The 21,967-nt window shown below is 40.1% G+C and overlaps 2 protein-coding genes across 2 annotated transcripts in view; one reads left to right on the top strand and one right to left on the bottom strand.

Moving 5' to 3' along the window:
- Positions 1–743: 743 nt before the first annotated feature.
- On the bottom strand, positions 744–8,769 carry LOC129194277 (uncharacterized). Its single transcript, XM_054799400.1, has 4 exons — positions 8,631–8,769; positions 6,604–7,092; positions 4,209–4,296; positions 744–1,088 (listed from the first exon to the last, which is right to left on the bottom strand). Exons 2-4 carry the CDS (start codon positions 7,041–7,043, stop codon positions 834–836), a joined length of 783 nt encoding a protein of 260 aa, XP_054655375.1. The 5' UTR covers positions 7,044–7,092; positions 8,631–8,769; the 3' UTR covers positions 744–833.
- Positions 8,770–15,547: 6,778 nt separating this feature from the next.
- The window catches only part of b3gat2 (beta-1,3-glucuronyltransferase 2 (glucuronosyltransferase S)), a 71,498-nt gene continuing 65,078 nt past the window's right edge, over positions 15,548–21,967 (top strand). Inside the window, exon 1 of the mRNA XM_054799589.1 lies at positions 15,548–16,350. Coding sequence (XP_054655564.1) covers positions 15,862–16,350 — 489 coding nt within the window. The 5' untranslated portion in view covers positions 15,548–15,861. The remainder of the gene's footprint in view (positions 16,351–21,967) is intronic.

Consider the following 21,967-nt stretch of genomic DNA (forward strand, 5'->3'; position numbering starts at 1 on the left):
AACAGAATGATTGATGTGCTCCAGGACTTCACAGTGTTCGTTGTTGTTGGACAGGGAAAAGAGGATGGGGCCAAGAGCGATTATCCTAAGGGTAGAAAAATTGTGATTTGCTATACTTTATGAGGAATAAAAACATGTGTCAGCCATTAGTGTTGCTCAACCAGAATTCAGTGTGACAAACAGTATTCTATTTAATATTTTAATGTTTTCTCATGTTATTAGATAAATACTGATTCTAAACTGCTTCAGATCATGCAGTGTAGAGGTTTGTAGTTTGGACTTGTTTGAGATGATGTATTGGAAGATAAAGGGTTAGCTGCTTTATTGCTTTAGTATGAATGGTATATTATTGATGTTTTGTTTGCTCTGTCCCTGCTGCTGTTCTCCATATGCCTGAACCCCCTAAGTCAGAGCATAACCAAGAGTGGCTTAGGGTATCGGTTCCAAAGTGGAATAACGATGAGCCACCTCCTCTACATGGCATGACATCAAGCTGTAGGACATCGACTCCCTGATTCACCTCATAAGGATATACAGAAATGATTATGGAATGTCATTCGGACTAGATAAGTTTGGGTGATTGATATCTAGACGAGGGAAGATGATCACTGGTGAAGGGGCTAAACTATCAAGAGGGAATATCAGAAGAAATACAGTACAAATCTGAACAAATATTCAAGGGGACACATTTATTAAAATAGAATCAACAAAAAACAGTGAAATATTTACAGCCAGCGCATTTTAAAACATGAATAAAACAAACATCAAAAGACAATGTACAATTTAAAGTGGCACTTTTCTTTGTGTATCCCCAGCAAAAGTCAAGTAAACCATTAGCGATATAACCTTCTCATGATCCATTTGTGTTCCTTTTCGGAAAGGATGTTGGTGTCTTCGGAGGTGGAAGGGGATGGGGAGCCCAACAGCTGGCACGGGGCGAAGCCGTGAAAGGTCTGACGGCAGCGGGTGCAGAGGTCGAACTGACAGCTCGTGCACGTGGCCCGCAAGCCGTTGTCCGAAGGCATGGCCGGCGAGCCGCACCATGTGCAGCGCTGCAGAGACTGGTGTGGCTTCAGGCGGCTGGCGGCCTAAGGCACAGTTACAGAAACATACATGCTAGATTAACAACAAAGTCACGATAAAGTCATCATGACTTTCCCAAAACATGTCATGAGTGACTTTTTAACAATTTCTTTCCTAAATGGTTTTATTTATATTTGTTGTAAAGGTTCAAAAGAAGTGAAGTTTTACCTTTTTACACCTGCTCCACCGCCACCCACCCCTGCTTGCAGTACATTGCAGAAAAGGAGCGCTTAATTTGACACGTTAACCCAGCTACAGCACAGTACGGGTAATCTTACCTCACTGAAGCTTTTTTTTTTTTAAATTAAATTTTTTAATGTTATCAGATTTATTGGTATGATGTCATCATTTCTCACATCAGCCCGATAATTATCGTGCACCCTCTTTTTTTTTAACATTAAAGCCCTCTAGACATGAAATAAAACCCCTGTAGTCACCTTTATACTCCTATATGTCCCAATATGTTCAACATAATAAGAGAAAATAAGACATAAATAAGACTCATCCTCGTGCGTGTTGCTGTAATTGTATTGCGGGGCTAGAGGAGCTGAGTGGAGGGGGGGATGGACAGGAACTGACATCGGGGGTTCAGAGTTGAGTTTTAGCTTGGCATGGGTTACGCCCGCAACAGTAGCCTGTGTTTTATTAGGGATTTTTATTTGGGATTATTGTGTCTGTTTTGAGAATATTCAAACCAGCAATAAAAGCCTGTTGTTCCGGCGATCAGGTCTGGTGCTTGTGTGTTTCAGCAAACATTACAGTACATTACTGACACCTAGTGACCAGTATACATTACAATATATCATCACAATGTCTTCGAATGTGTCTTTTGAATGCGTTTTTCAGTAATTCCTTGTTTATCGCGGTGAATTATTATTATTAACCTTTATTTAACCAGATAAAAAACAGTTGAGATCAGGATCTCTTTTACAAGGGTGACCTGGCCAAGAGGTCAGCAGCACACGGCACATGTGATAAAATTGTACAAATCTACGAGGTGACAATAAACAATGTATATGAATACACATACTTTGTACGGTGCAGGTGTTTTATGATAAATACATAAAAGCTATTTAAAACAAAGGCACTGTTCTGTGGTCTCACGCTCTTTGTCCAACAGCTGGGACCAAAAGGCTCCAAAAGGGATTTTGGTCCAGACCCGACCGTGATGAGTGAATTTTTCTGCGAAGTAGGAGTCCTTATTTATAAACGGCATATTTTCATACTTAGAACATAGAAAAACATTCCAAGCTGTGGCCAATGTAATGCAGGGGAACCAGACAAAACGCCCCACAAGCCAGGCCAACGCGCTGCAACGGCCAGCGGACAAGTCCACAGCCACATCCCCGCCCCCGCTCGGCGTACAGGCTCCGCAAAATAGGCCGGAGGTATCTCAATCCAGCCCAATCCAAGGGATTGTGTCTATTATGCAATTAATAAATAAAAGAGGAAACTTCTAAAGGGCTGGTCTCTGTGTCCCTGATGGGTGTATGTGTGTCCATGTATTTGATAGAGATGTACTGTATGTGGATGACAGCTAACGTTGCAATGAGGTATTCTTATACTGTAGAGTCACTTAGAGTCTGATGTTATTTTAAGGTTTTATTGCCAACCTTGATGGCACTAGCAGTGCTCAGTTCCAACAGAAAACACAGCTCAGCTCACACACTTCTTCCTCGCTCTCTCTCCCACAACAGCACTTCCTCCTTATCCACCAATAACATTAACAGCAAGGTGCATTCACGAACATCAGGTCGTTACATTAACATTAGTGACGCCTAGTGACCAGTGAAGAATACTACATACTAGGGATGATCCGATAGATCGGCCACCGATTATTATCGGTTGATTCCCGTAAAAAAACATGTAATCGGCATATACCGATAAATGCCTTTCATCGTTGTCATGATACTAATTATGTCTTGTCCTCCAAACACTATTTGGGTGTTGTTGTTTAATAAACATTACCTAAATGCCAGGGGCCCTTGGAATTGTCTAATGGCAGCCCTGGCCAATAGCACTCATCATAAATAAACTGAAAAATGTACAGTTAATCCATGTGATCGGTATCAGCCGATCTCAAACATGGATGATCGGAATCGGGGGCATAAACCCTTGATCAGAGCATCCTTACTACATACCAAAGTGTCTTTCAATGTGTCTTTCAGTGTTTTATATTTTAGTTAATTTAATCATTTCTATGCTTTAAAATGCTTAATTTAGGCCTAAAATATGTCAAATTTGCTTAGACATGCATATTTTTGGGCTAAAAATAGGCTGCGTTCAACCACAAAACAGCATGATTTATTAATTCATATATTTTGGAAAAACCATGATAGAGTGAGGCCGTGAAATTTGAACTGCGATCATCAACGACTGTGCTCGTTCATTTAGGCACGTTCATGCTTGAAACTACTTAAGTGAGGCAAAAAATACCTACCATGTGCTTAAATATGCATGTTTTTGTCAAATAATTGGCTGTATTCAACCATGAAACAGCATGATTTATTCATATATTTTTGAAAAAACGTGCTAAAATGAAGGGATTACTGTACATCCATTTTCATGACCTCAAAAGTATTTGCACAAAGTGACTTTACCATCATGCCACCTTGGCCAAAAACCTTTCAGCCTTCATTTTTCTGCATGTCAAATGTATTTGGACAAAATGACGCAATAAATTGGCTTTGTCCACACTTTTGAAATGCTGAAAATGGAGCCACAAACTGTAATTCCTAAAAGTACCAATATTATTCAGGAGCTCAAAAAGCATTTGGACAAGGTGAATCAACTATTGTGTTGGTTTGTCAAAATACTTTTACGGCTCTGAAAATAGAAACACTAGCGACAATTCATATTTGGCATATTCAAAAAATTGATTTAAGTATCTTAATTTCAGGTCCTCAAAAGTATTTGGACAAAAAGATAATAAACCGACTCTTTCCAAATGAAAACTGAAATGGAAATGACAATGGAGTTACAAAATGACTGATTGTACACTTCAATCACATCTTGAGTCATTCGTTTCAAATTAATTTTGGTGACATATATCAAAAGGCAAAATTTAAAAACCGACCCGAATCATGTGTCAACATTGTGGCGTGACATTCAAATTTCCCACTGACCTGTACAAATTCCTCAAAGCGAGAACGCTTCGCACTTTTCTGTGCAGGAGCTGCCTGTCTGTTGCTGGAGATGGCACGACACTCATACCTGTGTCCCACAAACAATAAAGCATTAATTGTGGTTAATTAATTACAGTAAAATTTGCATTTTTGCATGCATTTTTTTAATGGCATTAATCTAATTTTGAATCTTTAACTTTATTGTTACTATTATAAACTACATCCAATAACCATCATATAAACCATCGTGCAGGACTACAGTGACCACCAAAATCAGCAACATTTACGACAGCAAAAAGACGGGCACCCTGGAATAGACTTTCCCAGCGAGGCTGAGGAGTGTGATCCCCCTATAGTTGGAACACACCCTCCGGTCACCCTTCTTGAAAAAGGGGACCACCACCCCGGTCTGCCAATCCAGAGGTATTGTTCTCGACTTCCACGCATTGTTGAAGAGACATGTCAGCCAAGACAGTCCCTCAACATCCAGAGCCTTGAGGAATTCAGGAAATTTGTCCACTCCTGTAGCTTTGCCACTTGGGAGCGTTTTGACTCCAGATACCTCAGCCACGGTGATGGAACTGTCCGTGTTTGTGTCCTCAGACTCTGCTTCCTCTATGGAAGGTATGTCAATGGGATTGAGAAGGGCTCAGCCCCTCTCTTCACCCGTGTGTCCACAACATGCGGACACAGGTCTGATGATACGACTACAAGGTCATCATACCTGTGGCCTAGGGTGTCCTGGTGCCATGTGCACTTGTGGACATTCTTATGTTCGAACATGGTGTTTGTGATGGACAGCAACATCACACCGTACGGGTTCAGATCCGGGAGGCCGTTCCTCCCAATCACGCCCCTTCAGGTCACCCCGTCATCGCCCACATGGGCGTTGAGGTCTCCCAGTAAAACGACGGAGTCACCAGTTGGGGTGCTCTCCAGCACACCTCTGATGGGCTCCAAGAAGGTTGGGTAATCTGAACTGCCGTTCGGCGTGTACGCACAAACGACAGTCAGGACCCTTTCCCCAACCCGAAGGCGTAGGGGAATCTAGTCAACCGGGGATGACTCCAACACAGAGGCACCAAGCCGGGGGGGCTATTAAGAAGCCCACACCGGCTTGCCGCCTCTCCCCTGCAGCAACTCTAGAGCAGAACAAGGTCCAGCCCCTCTCGAGGAGTTTGGTTCCACAACTCAAACTGTGGGTCGAGGTGAGTCCGACTACATCTAGTCGGAATGTCTCAACCTCCCTCACAAGTTCGGGCTCCTTCCCCACCAGAGAAGTGACATTCCATGTCCCAAGAACCACATTGGGCCGCCGAAGAACAGGTCGCCCAGGCGCCCGCCATCAACCGCCACCCAAAGCACAATGCACTGGACTCTTATGCTTGTCCCCACAGGTGGTGGGTTTACGGAGGGATTACATCCTTAATTACATATCATAATTAATCTCTCCATTTATTAAAACAGCACTAAACATAATATAACATTTTTGCTGAATTCCAGAAAACTAGTAGCACAAATCTTGCTAAGGAGAGCTGTAACGTAGACAAAACAATTGTAGCATTAGGCTAGTCTTTGTTCATTTTTATTAAATTTTACTAAATAAATTTAGGCCGAGATCATCTTTTGACCAATTTCCAGTTATTTCAGGCTATTCTAAATGGTTTTACGTAGTACAGGACTGCAGGGATGGTGAAGTAGCCTCAGAAAAATAAAGAAAATATTTGCTAAACAAACGTCAACTGCAATAATGGCAGAGCTGATTGAGTTCCTAGTGTGAGGGGGACATGAAATGAAGAGATGGGGATTTTTAGTATTTTACCACTTTACCATTATGACATTGTCCAAATAATTTTAAGACCACGTAAAATGGAGCCACAACTATAACGCTGCAAAAGTATTTCGATAAAGGTAACTCTTGAACACTTGAGTGAGGTTTTTTAGGATTTATAATGCTTGGCTCCATTTTCACGGTCTCAAAAGTATTTGGACACAATTGAAAGTGTGACTGCTGGAAAATGTTGCTTTGAGTGCAATACAGCGTTCTCAAATCTAGTTTTGAAGTTTACGCCTCAGCAATAAATGCACCAATAACAGCTGCTACATTTACTCTATGTACAAAACATACAGATGGTTTGTTTCACGTTTCTGGTCAATGTTGAACAAATCATATTATGCATCTTTGTGGGGGCCATCATATTTTTGGGTCGTGTATCTTTGTGTCCCCAATTTGCAAGTAGCTGCAAAGCATTTGAGTGGCATTCCGTTGCATCTGGACTAGTCGCTTTGAACTCCCAATTTTCTGGAATGCAGCTGCTCAACATGAACCGGAAGAAGCACAAATAGCACAAAGCTTGCGATTCCGTCACTGTGACAGAGTCCTTTAGGTCCTCACCTCTTTGTCTTGCCATAACTCTTGGCGAGCTCGTCACACCCGGCATGCTGGATGGGCTGGTTGGGGTTGTCGTGGTGCTCGGAAGTGGTGGATAACATGGAGGAGGTCTGCATCAGCGTCACTCGGAACCCAGAACCTGTGTCCCTACGACACCTAGACCAACTATTAGGGTGGTCGTCATTTACGTTGATTGGACTGTCATATAAAGACGAGTAGCCACTGTCCTCCAGTCTGAGCAGGGTCCTCTCATTTGTCTCCAGGGTTTGACCTTCTGTGTTGGTAAGGTCATGGAAGGGGACCCTTTTCTTAGTGGCAGGACACTTTGGTTTGAGAGGGAGGGGGTCTTTGGATGCTGTATTTTTGACACGCAGGTCCGAGGGTTTCACTGGAGAGCCTTTCTCCATGTTCCTCATGTCCTTGTCATATTGTAGGCACAACATGTCAGTGTTCTGATAAATGGAATTTTAACTCACTAAGGTAATTATTATCCTGGGAAAGGAGACAAAACAAAGGTTTAATATACTAGCATAGCATAGCGTAGCTGGTAGCCAAGAGGCAATATTTCATGCAATGGGACAAAATAACAAGAAAACTATAGTGCTTTAAAACGATCACATATGTTGGGTGTCGTCAGGGAGTGTTTCGTTACATTTTAGTGACGAAAATAAGATGATTTTAACGCAATATATACTTCATGCCAAGTAGACCTGAAGCTCAATGCCTAAACATAGGGATGCATGATATATTTTTTTTAAGCTACCAGTAACTTCCTGCTTCTCTAGACCAACACCAATAACCGATAACTTTTTATATCCATTTTTTTCTAAGTTTTGATTGAACTGTAGTTTCTGCACACCTGGAGGTAAGAACAACTTAAACAAAGTAGGATTTGACAAACTGTGCCTGTAGATTTGTCCTAACCAAATATCATGACACACTACTATTAACAAAACAAAACAAAAAATAGCGGCGGCTCCGAAGTAAACACCAAGGGGTTTACTAACCCACAATAGCTGGTATCTTCAAAGATGGTAAAGGGCTGGTCATCCATCACCATCCTTTCCATGACAAAATCGAAGATCGCTTTAGCCCTCGGTTAGTTAGCATTCAAACGCCGAACAAGCTCCGGGCGTCTTAGCGATGCTGGCGTTTCGGGTGGCTGGTAAGGTTTGATGTGTTGAAGCTCACTGTTTTTTCTCCCCTTTTGTCAGCCTAACCCACCTACAACGCAGTATGGGTGATCTCACCTCCTTGGATTTTTTTTTGTAGTTATTATAATGTAGTTATTATTATAATTTCTCAATATACTGTATATATACTCCACAGGTTACTCCACAAGTCTCAAAAATGTTAAAACAAAACATATTTTATAATTAGTTTTACATGCATTAAACAATTCTAAATGCATATACATGAGGGATAAAAGATATAAATGAACATTTAAGGTTACTTTACCTTACCTTGAAGACATGTTGGTAAGGAAAAGAAGCGACAGTGAGATCAACACCTTCCTCTTCGACACTACCTTCCTGTTTTGTCATGAGTTCTTTCTTGACTTCAGTCATGTCTCTCACCTTCTTTATCAATATGCTGGCACTTACAGCTTCCTTTGGCTCCATTTTGGGTTATTGAGGTGAGAAACACTTTTAATAAAAAAGAAATAACTATAATATAAGTATTTTATGCATACATGGGAATGTATGGACTATAACTTTGCCCTCACCCAACATCTTGGTGCCGCTATGAATGATGATGATTTCGCTCAAGCAGTGCAAAAGTGGCTCCGCTATGCGCCAGACGGGACAGGAGGGTTTAGGCGTGGCAATTAATTCAATAAAATAATCTAGAAAATCTATTAGAATTCAATTAAATAAAACCTGCTTGATTTGTGTTATAAAAGTGCGTGTCTCTTATTATACTAGATAAAACCATATAATAACGATCTGACATTTTACAGCTTGATCCTAGCATACATTCGTAGTTAATAGCTTTTGGTATGAGTATGAGTGTGAATTAAAGTCACTCACCCTAATGAGCTTCTCTTTTTCTGTCCTTCCTTTTGTGTGCTGCAGCTATCTATCTGGCAGTGTTGATTAAAAACGGTCAAGTAGCGGTTGGAAACCGTTCCCCTCATAACCCTTTCATTTTTTAAATCGGTTTCTGAAGTTTCTGAAGTGTGGCTGGCGTTTCATCTGTTAAATATCCAGCCAATCAGCGGCCGCGCGGAGAAAGTGACCGGTAGTATTGAGGCATGCGCAGAAGAACACGGGCGATTTTTCCATTTAAACGTTCAGCCAATGATAAACTACTATGTGAAATCCGGCTCCCGCTCACCCCAGCTCAAAGGAAACCAGGCAACAAGCCTTTAATTGTACAATTGTTACCCTAACTGCATTTGCATAAATTTATACAGGCCAGTGGAAAAAGCCACAGATCTGTTCATTGCCTCAAATTCATCCGAAGCAAGTGCTACAATTTAGACATTAATAAAAAAAAAATACAGTGCATTTTCAGCAGAAATGACTATTTACATATTATTGTAAACATAGATTTAAAATAATATTAGCTCAATATGGTGGTGTTGCTGCTTCTTGTCCGGTGCATTCTTCTATTTGTCAATGCGGCGTCATCTGAATGTGGAAAAGGGTGCGAATACCTACGAGTTTTCTGACATCAACCGAATTAACCACACCCGGTACACCATGAAATGAAACTCTGGAAGAGACTCATTGCAAGTTATTGCAAACGCTTGATAGCAGTTGTTGCTGCAAAGGGTGACCCAACCAGTTATTAGGTTTAGAGAGCCGTCACTTTTTCACACAGGACCATGTAGGTTTGCATTTGTTTTCTCCCTCAATAATAACACATTTAATTTAACAATTGCATTTTGTGTTCAGTTGTGTTGTCACTGACTAATATTTAAATTTGTTTGATGAGCTAAAACAATTAAGTGTGACAAACATGCAAAAAAGAATAAGACATCAGAAAGGTGGCAAACACTTTTTCACACTACTGTAACAATGTGCATTTAAAACACACAACATGCGGAGAAAGTCATACATGTGTTTGTTACTGATAATAAGCTGACTGAAATTCAATTAAGGCTATTTCAAACAGTATTATGATGGATGATTTGTAAACTGGTCAATGCGTGTGAACAGATGAAGAAACATGCGATCAAGCTCAAGCATTACAAAGCTATTAAGTATTGGAATGGAGCCTATTAAACCGTTTACTGTCTTCCCATCAGACTCTTAGAAGTGATTTATCGCTGGGTGAATTCATTACTTGGGTTTCATCCAAATCACTAAGCACAGGACTGATTTTAGTGTCCAAAATGTATTTTGTCGGAAGACAATGTAGTATTCAATCATTTTCAGAGCACAATGTGGCGCCTCTGAACGTTCCTTTCAAACAATGCAATGTATGTTCCTCATGAGGAATTAGTGAGGTGCAAACCTATTGATCAGCATTGTGTACACAATTAACCCTCAGTGATTCTTGGCTCCAGCAACTCCAGCAAAAAAGACAAAGCTCTCTTGCATATCAACATTAACTTTTTAAGAAAACAGTTATTGGATGATTCAGGTAATTAGACAAATAGTTTGTTTATGCCATTTTTAGTTGACAACTCCAACTGCTTTGCCACGGCTTTTACTTTCACACAAAATATACATGAGAGGGTACACCCTGGACTGGTCTCCAGCCAATCGCAGGGCACATATAGACAACCTTTCACACTCACATTCACACCTATGGACAATTTCGAGTCTCTTATGAAAGCTAACTTATGAAAAGATTGTTTATTTGTCATTGTCAGTGAAAAGCATTAATTTGCTAATCTGTGGATCTGAGTTGTTCCAAGCTGAGTTGTTTCTGTTTATTTTTCTCTTTTTGTTGGAGGCTAATTGTGTCTATTGTAAATTTTCAATTCAAGTGAAGGACCCACGTGAAAAGGGTTATACCTGTTTCATTCAAGATTATTATAATGTGCAGCGTTTATTCCGATATTTATCAACCCTCAGTGTCAATGTAATTTATTTGTAAAGTTTATAAACTTGCTGAAGTTTGCAATAAACCAATAAAACAAAAACAATTTAGATAGCTTTATATACTGTATTCTTAGGGCATTGACTCAGTTGCAGTTGGACTGTTCAGGTTGTCTTTGAAGCACAACAATCTACTGTATATATAAGGGAGACATTTGCAAAGTTTTAAAATATCTATTGCTCATTGTCATCCTGTAAATCCTGTGCTTGCGGAGATTATTAAGCCCCTGTACTTGTTTCATAGACATGTGACATCTGTGCAGAAAGCTTGGGGTGCGTACAAAATGAGACAAAACGCAATTGAAACTGTAGTTCGGCGTAAATCCCACCAGATGGCAGCAAAGGTAAGTAGATTTCGTCAAGGCTCCCTGCTCAATTGACTGCCGTGGCGTCTGTTTTCATTGGAGAAGCACATGCATAAGATCCAACTACAACACTGACAACAACAGTGTCGTCCTATAACTGCATGTGAAACGGGACGTTGGGCTTTGGGTCCGGCTGGCTGGTTAGTCACAATTTACCTAACATGGAAAGAGGAATTTTTCTTCTCAGGTTCCAAACCATAGTGTCCAAACGTTTTCCACTGAGGGCCACATACTGAAAAACAAAGGGATGTAAGGGTCACTTTGATATTTTGTATAGATATTCTAAGAAGTTATATATATTTCAAGAAAAAAACTGCATTTCAGCTTTGTCATATAGGTGGAAAAAGGCTATTATTAGTATCAACTTCGGTCTTTGCTCCTTTTTTTTCCATTTTTGCTGTTGTTTTGCTGTACTTTTCAAATATTTCAACTTTCTTCTGAAATAATCTTTGTAAATTTTCTTCCCATAATATTATGATTTAATTCCCATAATATTTTGACTTTCTTTCCATAATATTATAACTTTCCTCCACCCTAATTCTCTGAAAATGACAACTTTATTTAGTTTTGTTTGTTTCTAATAATATTACAAGTTCATTTTCATAAAATTGTGCCTTTTTTTTCTTGCACGAATACAACTTTTTCCACTTAATATTTTGACTTTGTTGTCGTAAAATTACTGTTTTTTTCATTTCTGCTGTTGTTTTACTAATTTTCCAACTATTTCAACTTCCTTCTTTGAAATTTTCTACTCGTAATTATGACTTGATTCCCATAATATTTGGATTTTATTCTCTTTTTCTGCAACCTAATTTTCCCAAAAAATAACTGTATTTGTTTTGTTTGTTTTTCGTAACATTATGACTTTTAAAAAATAACATATTTCTTTAATATTTCAACTTTATGCTACTAAAGTGATGTTATTCTCATAAAATTATGACTTTTTCTTGTTAGATTACAACTTTTTTCTCTTCATATTTTAACTTTATTCTTGTAACACTATGCAGAGTTTTCCATTTTTTCTGTTGCTGTGTTTTTTTTTTGGTTATTTTAAGTTGTGTTTAAGTTGGGTTATTTTAAGTTTTCTTGTTAAATTATATTTTTAGAATCTGCTGTAGGCCAATAAAAAAGAGCAAAGCATGCGCATACCACAGTGCTTGTCCTGAATCTGAGATTCAACTATCTGGCGAAGCCGCCTCTCCAGAACCCCTGAATAGACCTTTTTCCAGGAACGCTGAGGCGTGTGATCCCAGGATAGTTGGAACACACCGTCTGGTCCCCCATCTTAAAAAGGGGGACCACCACCCCGGTCTGCCAATCCAGAGGCACTGCCCCCGATGTCCATGCGATGCTGCAGAGCCGTGTCAACCACGACACCCCCACAGCATCAAGGGCCTTACGGAACTCCGGGCGGATCTCAACATACGGGTGGCCCTGCCACCGAGGAGCTCTTTGACCACCTACTACAACCTCTTCACTGAGCTACAACCTTATCATAGCGGAGGAGTTTGTGCATCCCGATGATCCTAGGAGCTAAGCTGTCGGGGGCTTTCGTGACCCCGGTGGGGTGACCCATAACAAATTGTTCCTAGGTGACAGACCAGACAAAGCATAGCTCAAATAGACCCCGATGATGAGTAAGACAAATGGACTTGGTTTTGGCCACCCTCTGTAGCCAGGCCTGGAGGTGGGGCACAATGGCGAGCGTCCTGTACCTATGGGGCCCGGTCAGGGACACCCCAAGGAGGCAACATGTTTTCCCCATGGTTGGCCAAAGGGGTTGGGTGCCGAGTGCTTTCGGTGGCAGCCGAACGCGGGGACCTTGCCGGTCCAATTCTCTGCATTTATCCTCATTTATCTCTTTGATTTGTCCTTGTATATGTATTTATAATCATTTCAAATTGCCTTCTGGATGGAAAACTATAACTGTAAAATTATTTTAGAAAGTGTTTGGTGTCAATAATTTTGGGTATCCAGGAAGAATTACAATCGACCTTGATAAGTGAATTTCCATCAAGTAGGATTCCTAATTTATAAATATTATATAATATTTTTGTAGTTGAGTTATAGAAAACCTGTTTACAACAATCTAAATATGTTTTTTAAATATTCTAAAGCCCTGTAGACATGAACTAAAACCTCAATAGACTGAAAAAAATGACTTTTGGGTTTCCAAAATTGTATTTTATAAAACATAACATAATTTCTACATCCTCAAATCAGGATTTGTTTGTTAACTTTTTTATTTTTATTTTGTATTAATATACAATTTAATCATATGAAATATTGATTCGTATCGGAACTGTAACGATTACTTCAATTCTACTATTAATCTGTTTTTTCCCGTATTGTACCCCATTCTAAAAATACAAGGAGTTAATAATTGTAGTTAGTTTAGTGGTAGTTTGAATGGCCACATGATGCTTCCCAACATGCTTTGCTGGACTGCTTTGTAAGTAGTTGTTAATATTACTTATTTACTTACTTACTTACCTTGCTTAGCATGAGCAGGTACAAAATGTCTCCAAAATGCTGAAACAAAAGTCTATATGTTTATGTTAAAACTAGGCTGTTTTTGTCTTTTTCCAAAACATATCTTAATGCTATAATACTGTTCACTCTGTCATATTGTTTTCCTGTCTCATCGCTCACAACAAATGAAATCCTAGAGCCAATAGCTAGACTCTAGAACAGGGCTTATCCGATCTACAATAGACTTCCTGGTTGGACACATCACTGTTCTGATCTATCACTGTCTAATGTGTTAACATTTCAAAATGATATCATGAACATTGGCATTAAACTGGATTTTGAAATCCTAAATAGTAACACTTCGGCCTCTCTCAGTACCTTGGTACCAAAAGTCAGCACAAGGGCTTGTTGTACCACTAGATCTGTAACTAATGGACTTTTGCCATTACCAGTTTTGAGAAATTGTTATGGACTGAGAGCTTTCTTTTGTGGTTTTACAAAAACCTGGAATGAAGTTCCACAGCACCTAAAGACTATTCCAGCACTGAGACACTTGAAATAGTCCCATCCATCTGATGGATGCAGCCACTGAGATGTTTCAGTAGCCTCCTTCTATTGCTGCTTCTCTCAATTCTGCGTCTGGGTTGCCTGTGTTTGTCCTATGCTGGCTGATGCACTGATGGTGTGGTGTGTGTTTATGTTCTGCAGAGCAGGAACCTGCTGAAAAACAGCATTTATGCTGAGCCAGGCCTGATTACTTTTAATCTTTTCCTGTTTGAAATCTTTCATTTATTCATTCATTCATTTCTATGATGCTCAATCCTCACTAGGGTCACGGGGGTATGGTGGAGCCTATCCCAGCTGACTTTGGGCGAGAGTGTTTAAAGTCTAAATAAAAAGAATATACTGTATTATGTGTTTAATGTGATGTTGTTTGTCATAGTAGCCTTGTGTGTATTTACTTATCAGTTGGTGTTAAGGTTGATGTGTAGTGTTCAACCCTTATCTTTAATGGACACCATGGCTATGGCTAGCGTTTTGTGTAGTTACCCCGCTTCTGTCCTGCCTAAGGAGCAATCTTGAACAATGGTATACCATTATCTAGAGTTATTCAGGATTTACTCAGAGTTGCATCTTGGTGTGGATTACGGCCACAACAGTAGCCCGTGTTCGGGATTATTGTGCCTGTTGTGATATCATTCAAAGCTGCAATAAAAGCCTGTTGTTCCGGCAATCAAGTCTGGTGCTTGTGTGTCTCACCCAACATTATATATTAGTATATAATATATATATATATATATATATATATATATATATATATTAGTAAATTTCCCCGCTGTGGGATAAATAAAGTACATACAATACAATTATAGTAACATTACTGACATCTCGTGACAGTGTAGAATACTACATATCACAACGTTCTCTGAATGCACTTCTGAATGCCTCATATTTGTATTTTACGTCATTTAGCCATTTGTATGCGTGAAAATGCTGAACTTGGGCAAAAGAACCTAAAAATGTTCTGAAATACGTATGGACTAACAATGGGTTGTCTTCAACCACAAAACAGCATGACTTATGAATTAATATATTTTGAAAAACGGAGACAGAGTGAAGCTGTGAAATTCGAAGCGAAGTGGTGAGGGAATAGTGCATTTGCATATTCTGCATATTTTAAGTTAAATTGCCCCTGAAAATGAAGATGATTCAGTCAAGTTTTTTACATTATTTTGATTATTAGGAACACATGCTTTTAAGTTGACCTGGGTAAAAAAAATTAAAAATTGATCCAACTAAATAGTTTATGGAATTATTCTGCTACGGCTTTAGAACTGTTGAAATTATCCACAGCAGAACATTTTAAAGTGATTGTTTACAATTGCTATTATTATTAAAATGATTAAATAGTAAAATCATTGTCAAAGGCTACATTACCGCTCTATAATCTCTGTGGGTGAACAAGTTGCCTCTCTCTTTCTCTCTCTCGCTCCCTGAGTTGTCCCCTCCATCCATCCCTCCTCCTCCACTGCACCTGCTCCTCCCCATCCTGCCTTATTATCCTCATGTTCTCTTCAAGTGATGCTTCTCGGCGGCGGGACCATACAATGGTGGGCTACCCCGCACAGGACCCGGTTTATTTTTCTCTTGCTGGAAAAAGGTGCTGACGGATGAGGGATTGTGGACATGTGAGACTTCTTCCGATGTAGATCATCACCAAAGGAGGGAGACTTCGGTAAAAGAGGACCGGATAACGGCATCTCGCCATAGCACCGACTGAAGGAGTATCAACATGATTTTTAGTACTAAATAGAGACGATCCGTACAAATTGCGATGAAGTGAGTAAGAGTGGGAGCTCGGTAACTTCGCCATGAAATCAGTGTTCTTAAGCCGCTTCTTCATCCTTCTGCCTTGGGTCCTAATAGTCATCATCATGATCGATATCGACAGTAAAAGAACGATTTGGTCTCCCGTCGCAGTTCGGGGCAGCAGGGCGCAGCGGGCGGCCCTGCCGGTCATCTACGCCATCACTCCCACTTACACGCGTCCGGTGCAGAAAGCCGAGCTGACCCGACTCGCCCACGTTTTCCGACAGGTGCCCCAGTTCCATTGGATCGTGGTGGAGGACTCCACTGTGCGAACGGATCTGGTGAGCCGCTTCTTGGCTCGGTGCGGCGTGTCCTACACGCACCTGCACGTCTTCACACCCCGCAGGTTCAAGCGCGTCGGGATGCCGCGTGCGACCGAGCAGAGGAATGTGGCCCTTGGGTGGCTCCGGCAGCACCGGACACGCCACGACGCGGGGGTGGTCTTCTTTGCCGACGATGACAACACTTACAGCCTGGAGTTATTTGAAGAGGTAACACTTTTTAACATCAGCTGTGGCCATTTGTCTATCAAACATCAGGATGATGTACTTATTTCAATATAAGGATAAGATCATACGTATTGCTATTTTGTATTCATATTGTTATTATTCATTTTATTCAACAAAACAAAATAGATGAGAGTTTGGTGAAGTGTACTGTAAACTATCACTCCAATGGTCCATAAACTCCGCTTATTTTGCACAGTTTATATTAACACCTTTTATGTATTATGTATTACACTATTGTCCATATCATATATTTCTCATATTGACTGAAAAAAATAATGTACTTTAATATTTCAGCTCTATACTACTGAAATGACTACTAAAATGTTCCCCTCATAATATTCTGAGTTTATTATGAGTTTACTCTTGCAAAATATTTTTTTAGAATATAACTTATTTTCTTAATGTTTTGACTTTATTCTTGTGAAATTGCAGCTGTTTTTTTTTATTTCTGCGGTTAAATTTTCTTCTCCTAATTATGACTTTATTCCCATAATATTTTGACTTTATTCTCGTAATATTATTCAAAATTACAACTTTATTTGTTGCTTTGTTTGTTTCTCAGAATATTCAGACTTAAAATTAATGTCTTTTTTCTTGAATATTTCGACTTTAGAATACTAAAATTAAGTTTTTTTTACAATTACAGTGTTATCCTTGCAAAATTAAAATTTTTTCTTGTCAGATTATAACATTTTTTTCTTCATATTTTGACTTTGTCCTTTAAAACTACTGCAGATTTTTCAGTTTTTGCTGTTGTTTTTTTCTTTTACTTTTCTTGCTTAATTACATATTAAGAACGCGCCACGGGCCAAAAACAGCCGCACTTGGGACACCCTTCCTTTAGACCAATGCTTCTCAAATGCTCGGGTGCCCCCCTCCTGGGGAGACGCGGTGAACTGTCGGGGGCATGAGAGGCAGGGAGGACTTTCGATATTAGGTAGCAGATCTGCCAACATGTATGAATTTATCATACTCAGCATGCAATTTGACTCTTGAATATGCTTGTATGCTTCATTGCTCTCCATTTTGTTGCATTATGCTGGTTTCAGTTTAGAGTTCAGTCTGTGCAGTACAGATAAATACAGTACATAGATATTATGAGTCTCTCAAATAGGGGGTGGGGGTGTGTGAAAACATTTCTGTCCGCCAGTGGGGGGCATGACAGAAAATAATTGAGAACCACTGCTTTAGACTTACTAGTCCACCTGCACTGCCAAATTGTTACACATTCATAATCTGCCCACATCTCTTCTGACCCTGCAGAACTAACTCACCCCAAGTTAATTAATGAAGCACTTGATTAGCTTTTTTGGGGGGCCTTTAACACCATTCTTTTTTCATGCTCACTGTGTGTGACAGAATGCAATTTGAACAACATCCAGTACACATCATTAGAGGCTTAAAAAACGTACATTGTGTAGGCTCTTGGCTCACAATGATATTGGCTGGGTGATGGAGCATTGGCCAGGAACCAAAGCCACACTATGTGCATAAAAAGCAACAATGTGTGCCGCTCACAATTGTCTGTACTTGCTTTGCTTGCTTGAAATATATAACACGTATTCATTCGACAGGAAAGTGGAAACTCCCTAATGCAAAGTTGCTACTGTCCTCTAGCATATGCATTTATGTAAAGTATAGTACACCATGTATATTGTTGCTTCAAGATGTGTGCTAGTGCCTAAAAAGACGAGGCTAAATTTTGTCGGAAATTTTTGACGTTAGCCAAAAAACCCGCTAACCTTGGCGTATGCTAACCGAGGTTCCACTGTATTAGTTTACTGTATATGTAAAATATTTACAAGACTAAAGAGTAATCGTACAGCTACTAATACTAGTATATTTTCAATACCCATTGAGCTATCGTATAGCGACCCAATTTGCACTACGGGATAGAATAACAATAGGTGTTATGCTATTGAAATACAGCGTTGAGTTGATCAAGTGGTTGACTCGCCTGAACTCCATGCAGCCAGCAAGGACACTAGACTTGAACAGGCCTGCCGACTCAGCCGCAAATGAACGAAAAATAGTCCAGTACGCCATCGAGCAGAAAGTCCGCTAAGATGGTGAGCAAGAGAGGTGGTTGGCTAGGTGGATAATAGTGTACAATGTGTTATCTAGCTCTGAGCTGAATAAAAAATAAAGTTATACGCTGTGCGTACACTTCGATAAAATGGATGCACATTATTTACTGAACACAATGAATATATATGTACTAGGGCTGTCAAAAGTAGCGCGTTAACGGCGGTAACTAATTTATTTAATACATTTTTTTAGTGTAATTAACGTATATGGCAAGCCACGTCCAACTGTTATGACGACAGTGTAGTTCCCCACAGAGTCACACAGAGTCTGATGCTCTTTTATAACCTTAATCTAACTTGAACACATCAACAGCGGTGCAATTCCAACAATACATATATATTTCCAACTCACAAACGCATCTTTTGTCCCTTCGTTGTCGGAGCAGCACTTCCTCATTGTCACTACACGACCGCGAGATGCATTCAGGGACACTCCGAACATCACAAGAATGTCTTTATTATGCCTCTAAATAAACAGAAAGACAAAGAAAACCAATACATGGATATTCTTATCACTCACTTTGTAACTCTAAATGCGGAAGTACAATTTGCTGCATTTAAGTATGCTCGGAAATCCCAGAAAATACACTCAAAATGTAAATTCAACTTAAATGCAATGTTTTTGGATTCTGCTCACCATCATGGCGGCCAAACCCTCGCAGCGCATAATATGGAAGCGGATGCCGAGTTGACAGTCCTGTTCAAGTCTAGTGTCTTTGGCAGTCAGTGTGGGTTCAGACGCCATTCAGTGACAGTGTGAACGGTTGTCTGTCTCTATCTGTGCCCTGTGATATAAATACAGCATCAACACTAATACAGGCCTTTTGTGGGTATTACCAAAATGGGACAAATGTAAAGTAATGGAGGGAGAAATAGTTTTCACATTGATCGGATTCCTGATTTCCCTGGGAAGCTTGACACCATATTTTACCACGGAAGTCTTCATTAATCCTGGGTATTATGCTCATAAAGCTGCTTGGCTGTATGGCATTAAAGTGGTAGGATATGTGCGTAGAGAAAGTGAGAGTTATGTGAACGCTGAAATAAAGAAGAGACACGGCGTTTTTGCTCTGCTTCATCCAAATCTTTATTTCAGAAGAATTGCTGTCCACCCACTGATGCACATACATGCACAGAATGAATAATGGGAAGTGTGGTTCCTTGAACTGAAGAAGCTTGCATGTGTCTAAGGGTGGCGTGAATATCGTGACAGATAAGAGCAGCCTACCATCCCAATTTCATATATCCGTCCATCTGCTTCTCCTGTGTAAGGCGGCAGGGGTGTTGGCCTCAATCACTGAACTGACACGAGCATTCACACTCACGTTCACAAATTAAAGTCTTCCATGAACCTAACACTGAACCCACAGGGACAACATACAGCGAGGTCTGCATCCATAACCTTCTTAATGTGTAGTCACAGCCTTTACCAAGTTAAATGTAAAGTAATCCCTCGTTTATCACGGTTAATTGGTTCCAGACCCGATCGTGATAAGTGAATTTCTGGAAAGTAGGATTCATTTTGATAAATAGAATATTTTAATAGGTAGAGCATAGAAAACCTATTTACGACCTCCTAAATATGTTTTTTACCATTATTAGAGCCCTATAGACTGCCACCTGTGTAGTCACATTTACATTAAAATTACACAATAGTAGAAATAATAAAAGAAAATAAGCCATTTAAGACATAAATAAGACTCATGCGTAGGCGTGTTGCTGTAAATGTGTTCTAGTGGTGTAGACAGGAAGTGATGTCAGGGGTTCAGAGTTGAGTTTTAGCTTGGCATGGGTTGCAGCCAATACAGTAATACGTGTTAGGCTTTTATGAGATCATTTGTTGTGAGATCATTCAAACCTGCAATAAAAGCCTGTTGTTGTGGTGTTCAAGTCTGTTGCTTGTTTGTCTCACCCAACTTACAGTAACATTACTGACACATAGTGACCAGTGTAGAATACTACATTTCATCACAAGGCCTTCGTATGGGTCTTCTGAATGCCTTATAATTGTATTTTCCTTCATTTAGCCATACACTACGTCTCACTAAGTCCCTAGTCCCTAGTCCCTAGTAATATTAAACAAGGATAATTAATGAAAAAAAAATAATAAAAATGATATAATAATACGTAATGATAAATGTTATTTACCTTTGAAGAGCAGTGGTCAAGCATACATCGTTGGTGGTAGTGGTGGAGCAGGAGGAGGAATTATTGAAGAAAGGACAAATCTTCGTCGTCGTTAGACTCCTCTTTGTAATGATAGTGGATGCCATTGGTACAGAAGTCTTCACATGTTCCATAATTCAAACCTTGCCTTTGTAAATTGTTCCTATGGTTGAGCGATAGACTCCATAAGCACGCGCTATTAGCCATTTTCTCGCCACCGTCCAACTTCCTGATGATGGCCACCTTCGTTTCCATAGAAATTGCTTGACATTTCCAGCCACTACTACTAGCACTTGCACTCGATTTATCAGCCATGATAACGGATAACAAACGTCTCTGTAAAGTATCGAATGGGGTACAAACGGCGAGCTCCGAGATGTTATCAGCGACAAGTGCAGACGAACTGAGAAAGCTCGCGCGAGAGGGATGCTGCTACCCACCATTCGTAGTGGCGGAATGGTGCGCAATACAAAAATAGCGCCTTTGTATTTCGAAAAAATTTAAATGACAAAATATGGCAATTTTAGAAAAAAATCACGAAAAAAATAGACCAGTCGGCTTGTGTTCGGGCTGCACGGTGGTCTAGTGGTTAGCACGTTGGCCAACACAGTAACAGCCTGGAGATCGGGAAGACCTGGGTTCGATTCTCCCTTGGGCATTTCTGTGTGGAGTTTGCATGTTCTCCCCGTGTGCGCGTGGGTTTTCTCACGGTTTTTCTCCGGGTACTCCGGCTTCCTCCCACATTCCAAAAACATTCAGGTGAGGTTAATTGGCGACTCTAAATTGTGAGTGTGAGTGTGAATGGTTGTTTGTCTATATGTGCCCTGCGATTGGCTGGCGACCAGTCCATGGTGTACCCTGCCTGTTGCCCGAAGTCAGCCGGGATAGGCTCCAGCATACCCCCGCGACCCTAATGAGGAAGAAGCGGTATAGAAAATGGATGTATGGACTGCTTGTGTTCGTATCTACGAGTGTTCGCACGTCGAATGTTTGTTAGTAGGGGACTTATGGTAGGGGATTTATGCTTGAAAATTCTTAATTCAGGCAAACATTCATAACATTTGCCTAACTATGCATATTTTTAAAATAATAATAGGCTGTATTCAACCATGAAACAGCATGATTTATTAATTACCGTGATTTCCAGTGTATAAGCCGCTACGTTTTTCTCAGACTTTGAACTCTGCATCTTATACAGTGGTGGCTAATATGTGGTCATATTCTAATCTTGTGGTTCTCAGGGCATTCAATCAATCGCAACTGGACTGTTTAGGTTGTCTTAGAAGATCTCATACATGCAGGCTTCATCAATTCATGCTTAAAGACTAGGTGGGACACACACCAGT

Source organism: Dunckerocampus dactyliophorus, chromosome 14 (genome assembly GCF_027744805.1).
Source record: "Dunckerocampus dactyliophorus isolate RoL2022-P2 chromosome 14, RoL_Ddac_1.1, whole genome shotgun sequence".
Lineage (NCBI taxonomy): Eukaryota > Metazoa > Chordata > Actinopteri > Syngnathiformes > Syngnathidae > Dunckerocampus > Dunckerocampus dactyliophorus.